Source organism: the organism of the source record quoted next, unplaced genomic scaffold, assembly GCF_019419815.1.
Source record: "Pyrus x bretschneideri cultivar Hongxiangsu unplaced genomic scaffold, Pyrus_bretschneideri_v1 Contig10, whole genome shotgun sequence".
Taxonomy (NCBI): Eukaryota; Viridiplantae; Streptophyta; class Magnoliopsida; order Rosales; family Rosaceae; genus Pyrus; species Pyrus x bretschneideri.
This window is the reverse complement of record NW_025999391.1, coordinates 3,638,781-3,644,780: the sequence shown is the minus strand read 5'-3', so window position 1 is coordinate 3,644,780 and position 6,000 is coordinate 3,638,781. Positions and strand designations below refer to the sequence as shown.

General features: G+C 36.1%; 1 protein-coding gene across 1 annotated transcript; it reads right to left on the bottom strand.

Annotated features, from left to right (window-relative positions):
• Positions 1-1,913: 1,913 nt before the first annotated feature.
• On the bottom strand, positions 1,914-5,334 carry LOC103949493 (disease resistance protein RUN1). The gene is made up of 3 exons (XM_048565922.1): positions 4,675-5,334; positions 3,431-4,533; positions 1,914-3,120 (listed from the first exon to the last, which is right to left on the bottom strand). The coding sequence occupies exons 1-2, from the start codon at positions 5,178-5,180 to the stop codon at positions 3,684-3,686; spliced, it is 1,356 nt and encodes a 451-aa protein (XP_048421879.1). The 5' UTR covers positions 5,181-5,334; the 3' UTR covers positions 1,914-3,120; positions 3,431-3,683.
• Positions 5,335-6,000: the final 666 nt, after the last annotated feature.

Sequence of the window (6,000 nt, the reverse complement as noted above, 5' to 3'; positions counted from 1 at the left end):
CTAAGTATAAGGGATTTCGGACATCTCAAAGGAATCCGAGTGGATACGATTTCAGACCACTCAACGGAATTGTAGAGTACAATGCATAACGAACCACTCAATGAAACCCAAGCTGGATACGATTTCGGACCACTCAACAGAATCGCAGAGCACGAGGGATCCCATACCTCTCAACAGAATCCAGACGAAGCAAAGAACTGGACCACTCAACGAAACCCTAGCGGAACCCAGTTCTGAACCACTCAACGGAATTGAGCGGAAGTCCAAAAAGTATAACAACAGCTCGAAGAAACAAAACATGAATCAGGTTACTTAATTCACAAAGGCTCAACGAAATGAAACAAGCACAAGTACTAAATTCAGAACGGGTCAACAAAGCGAGAAATGAAACAATATCGAAGCAACAAATCCCCATCACAATGGGTTAACGGTCCACTACTAGCCCTCACATTTCACAAGAAATTCAATATGCATTTCCAATACACAAGTCAAATCCACAGTTCTAAAAAATCTCCGCCTAGCACTACCTAGGTCCCACCTAGGTGCTAGGTAGTTGGCCACCACCCCGATTAATGCTTAGGCGTTTGAAAATTTAGAAATGACGCCTAGATTTGCTGAGGCGCCAGCCTAGACCGCCCAGACACACCTAGACACCTGCCTAGTTTGCAACTCACTTAGACAAAAAATAGATAACTTTCATTTTGCATTATTTTTTTTTTAATAAATTGTAAGAAACTTGTTGAATACTAAAATGAACACAAATTATATGCTTGTTTCCCATGTTTTCATTATGTTTCAATAGTTCATAATATATATGTCATTCTATTTTGTAATTTATGATGTAATTATATATATTTTAAGTATAAACAGACACTTATTTACAAGAAATATAACAGATTTACTTAAATCCGCCTAGTTCGCCTAGCCGCCCACCTAGACCCTACCTAGCCGCCTAGGCGCTAGGCCCTAGCTCACCATCCGACTAGAGCCTAGCGTCTTTTAGAACCTTGGTCAAATCACATTTCGTAATAATAGATCGATGGCTAATTGTTATAATGACATTTTCAATAAAAAACACATTTATAAAACCAAGTGATATCCTCATAGGATACTAAATACGAAAACAGGGTAATAACTATACCACATATATTAAAGTCACTCACATTTCACCACATCATACCAATCACTATAGTTTCAACATGATAGCTCAATCCATAGCTTGTAACATATCAAAGAATCACGAAGCACAATATTATTCTCAAGCCACATTGATCAACTAATCTAATCATAATAATAAAAATCATATCCAACGTCATTCCACAATCTTGTCCATTAATCAATTCTGCAAATCAAGGATGCATAATATTAACATTTAACTACGTTAATCAATCAATGAGATAACATATCATTTCACGAATTTAATTAAAGAACTCTACATAATTCCCTACTAGGATTATGATTAATAACATGGCATATCTAATTTATATTCACAAGATCTATTGTGGGTAATTGTCATTCACTCGAATCTAGAGTTCCAGACTAACCTTATGGAAATGAGTAAGAGTAAGGATTCCGGACCACTCAACAAAATCCATCTAAAATATGACACCTACCGAATGTACCAAGTACAACTAAGCCTCATCACCCCTAGAATGCATGTGGTCCTCCGTTCGCGAATATACCAAGCAAGACCATCCATGTACCACTGCTACATGGTGCAGTAATCTAGCAAACAACTTACCACTACCTCAACCCCTATAAATTACAATGTAGGCACCTGCACTATCAACTTCTTATGGCCACCAACTATCATATCATGCAAGCATATAAATTCTACATAATAGTTCTAATAGGATTCTAGGATCACATGGTCATAACCTTTATCATTCATATCATTCATATTATCAAGAAAATAACTAAACACATATATATCACAATATGATGTCCCATACACGTAAACTGAGGTATATATTATATGGGATAACTCACTAACCAATATAGGGCCGTGACTTGAGACGGACCCCATTCCTTAGTCCAACTAGATAAAATATTAATTAAATATTAAAATTAAATAATAAATCATTTAAGTATAGGGCCTTGACTTCCATATTCTCCAGTTGTCATTAAAGGTCATCGAGGCGGTAAACTGAGCATAGGGCCCACGTTTCATTAAGGGCCCACGTGTAATTAAGGGCCGATGTTCCATTAGCTCCATGATCTCTTGGTAGTTTTTAAGTTTAGAGCACTCAGAGAGATCGAGTTCCTTGAGACATTTCAACTTACAAATGTCGTTTGGTAGACTCACAAGTCTCTTGCAACCAACCAATGATAATTTACTTATATCCCTAGGAAGCTCAGAAAACTCGCGAAGAAATGTGCAGCCATCTAGATAAAAACTACCAAAGAATTTCATCTTACATCTGTTGCTTGAAAGTTTCTCAAGGTCTCTGCAATATCTTATATTGAAGTAAGAAATATTTTCGTTAGACCAAACTGATTCAGGCAACTCCTTTATACCACTACTTCCTAAATCCAAGTATTGAATATTTCCGGGCACCTCTGGAAGATACTTGAGACGCTTGCAGTTTCCAAGATTAAGATGAGTAAGCTTGTCAAGATGTTGAAAATACGATGGAACTTCAACCAAACTTTCACAGCCCCAGAGATCTATCTTCACAAGTTTTAGACTCCCAGAGAGATTTGGAACTTCAGTTAGATTTTTAGAGTGATGCAAATCGATCACTTGTAAGTTCACAAGTCTCTGTATCAAGAGTAAATAGAAATATAATTAATTTCTACACTTGATTTTACACAAGAATTAAAATAGGCATATAATATAATATACCTGGTCTCCATTCCAAAGCTTCTTAACTTTGCTCTGTCGCATATGAATCTCAACTAGATTTTCCGGACAAAAATTTGACGGCAAAGATTCCAGTGGATATCTGGGCCACTCAAGATAACGAAGAGAATCAACAAGGTCTAGAGAAGCGGCGAGTTGGTAGCCATCAACCGCAATTAGCATTATAAGATTAGACATCTTTTCGAAGTCTGCACGTTTCAATGCTCGCGTTTCAATGTAAGACCAATCAACCTGTATGGCTTCAACATTTGGAGTTCCTGAGAATAACAAGAAAGTTTAAATGTGAATATAAACATGTTAAAATGTAACACACATTTGGAAAAAGAGTATTTCCGATGGTAATGATGTACAAGTGTCTTATAGTCTAGTCAAATATCCAAGATAATTGGTTCATATTCCAAAGACTTCCTAACACAATAAAAATTCAATCAAATTCATCTTTTAACAATCTGACTTCTTTATTATAGTTTTACTTTGTTCTGTTATCATCTCAAGTTTGTAATATTTTTTCCAAAAAAAAATTAAAGCAAAAAAAAATAAAATAAATTGAATGCATTTGGCTTTTACCGTGTTACTCTTCAATACACGATAGACATCCTCATTAGTGAACAACCTATTCCGTTTACAGGGATCTTTAATACATTGTTCCTGAACAATTGTCTTTCCCATTTCTTGTAGCAAATCGTGCATCTCTATGGTTTCCTTTCCCCATTTTGAATCAATTGATATGAGAGACATATCAATGAGAATTCTAATTCCAACTGTCGTAAAAAATCCACGAAGATCTAACATTTGTTTTACCTCATCCATAGGCCACCTTTTAAAAAAAACATGCTATATCCAGAAATATCTCCTTCTCATTTATTTCCAATCTATCATAACTTATTCTCAATACTTTCTGGATACTTTCACTGGGAAATCGTTTCAATTTGTTGAATTCATCTTCCCATTCTTCTTTGCTCTTGCAATTGAAGAACGACGACCCCAGAACTATAAGAGCTAAAGGAACGCCTTTGGCATAATGCACAACCTTTTTTGCCGACTCCTTATAATCTGTTTTATGAGTACTGTTATTCTTGAAAGCAAGTGAATAGAAGAGCTGAAAAGCGTCATTTGGTTTTAATACCTCAACCTCGTAGATATTACCCTCTTCAACAGTTTGCCCAAGTGTACCTCTATCTCTACTTGTGATAATGATTCTACTTCCAATGCCATACAGAAGACGATCGCCAGCTAAATGTTCCAATTGCATTGAATCACTCACATCATCAAGAACAATGAGGACCTTTGTGCGACTGAGCCTTTCTCCAACATAAGTTGATCCTATGGATGAACTTTCTTCCTTTAATATCTCCTTAACAAGTGTTTTTTGCAACTCTTCTAACCCATCTTTTTGTTCTCTCTCCCTAACATTTCTAAGAAAACAGGAGGCTTCGAATTTAGAAAAGAGTTTGTGAAACACAATTTCAGCAAGGGTGGTCTTGCCAATACCACCCATGCCCCAAATACCTATAGTGATGCAACCATCCGGTGAATGAATGCTTAATAGCGATTCGATCTTCTTAATGCGGCCTTCAATTCCAACAAAGCCCTTTAAATCGTAGGATGATTCACAACACAATTGGGTCCAAATATGATCGACAACTTTCTGAATTAGATCTACCTCCGTCCTGACGTATAGATGTATATGATTAGGTAGAAAAGCAATAGTTAGTCTTAACTACGTTTTACCAAATCTTAGCTCAAATCAAATTGTCACACGTTTAAAGAAAATTTATAACTTTCGGCAAGTTAAAGAATGAGTTAGTTACCCGGATTTATTTGAATGATCAAACCCAGATAGATTGGATGCAGTCGTCAAAGCATCCCTCCACTTGTGCACCTTGTCAATATTGTTAGCGAATCGTTTTTCAAGTTGAGCAAATGCATCTGCATAACTCCCGTGTTGTTTTCGTACATCAGATGGATTGATGTCATAGAATACGGGTATAACCATCCGGCCTTCTCTGTTGTTGCATTTGAGTATATGCACAAGCTCATCCAGACACCATGTGGAAGAAGCATAGTTTTGTGAGAAAATGATCACCGAAATGGTGGATTTCTCGATTGCTTCTAGAAGGGCAGGTCCGATTTCTTCTCCTCTCTGAAGTCTGTTATCGATGTAGGTTTCAATTTTCTTCTGAAGTAAGGCAGCATGAAGATGGCTGGTAATACCAAGGCGGGTGTCCTCACCTCTGAAACTGATAAACACATCATACTTTTCTCGACGTGGGGGGTTATCATCAGCGGATGAAGAAGAAGAAGAAGCAACGTCCATTACCTCTAGTTTTCAGATCCAGCAAAAAGATGTAGTTGCAGACAGATTAATTTTTAAATAAGGATATATAATATTATGACGTTGCAAGAATTAAGGAGAATTTACTTAGAATTGGCACAAAGTTTGAATGAGAGAGAGATGAACGAAAGTAGAAAATGGGCTAAGACTAGAGTGAGCAGGCTTCAGGCCTGGTTCCCTTTTGTTTCCCTTTTTTTTTTTTTTTTTTCAAATTTTGTTAAGGTTTAAGAAACCCTAGAATTGTTTCTAATTTGATTTTATACTTTGACTCACATATTCCACATAGCAATTTAATTGCGTAATGCATGAAACAAATACATAAACATATACAATCAATATATATATATATATATATATATCGTAAGGAAAATATAAACATAAAGGAGTTCGTGTATCATGAAGAATGTTTTCATGCTTCATGGACGTTTCAAATATCTTACTTTATTTTAAGCGTACCAGATTAGCATAAAACAAATATAAGCCTTTGAATTTTATAGAAGATAGCATCCTCCTACGATACGTCAAATTCCTCAGCTTCTGTTAAGAGCGTGCTGATTACGTGTTGTAAGCCTATTTGATTGAACTAATCTAGGGGATTAGGGAGAGAGGGGGCTGACCACAATTAGAGAGAAGAGAGAGTGATTTAATTGTGAGGTGTGTTTGTATCACCCCATTGTGCCTTTATTTATAGTAGTATGATAAGTAAAAACCTTTCCCTTTAGGATTACAACATTTAATAGATAATCAACTCCTGATAGGAATATAAGATACTTTTCCATATTCTCTAGGATTTACATAATCA

Bases quoted from the DNA above. Each gene is read 5' to 3' on its own strand.
- LOC103949493 (XM_048565922.1), bottom strand. From the start codon at position 5,180: ATGGACGTTGCTTCTTCTTCTTCTTCATCCGCTGATGATAACCCCCCA. The intron at 4,534-4,674 runs GTAACTAACTCA...TCTATACGTCAG, and splicing joins GATCATTCAAATAAATCCGG to GACGGAGGTAGATCTAATTC.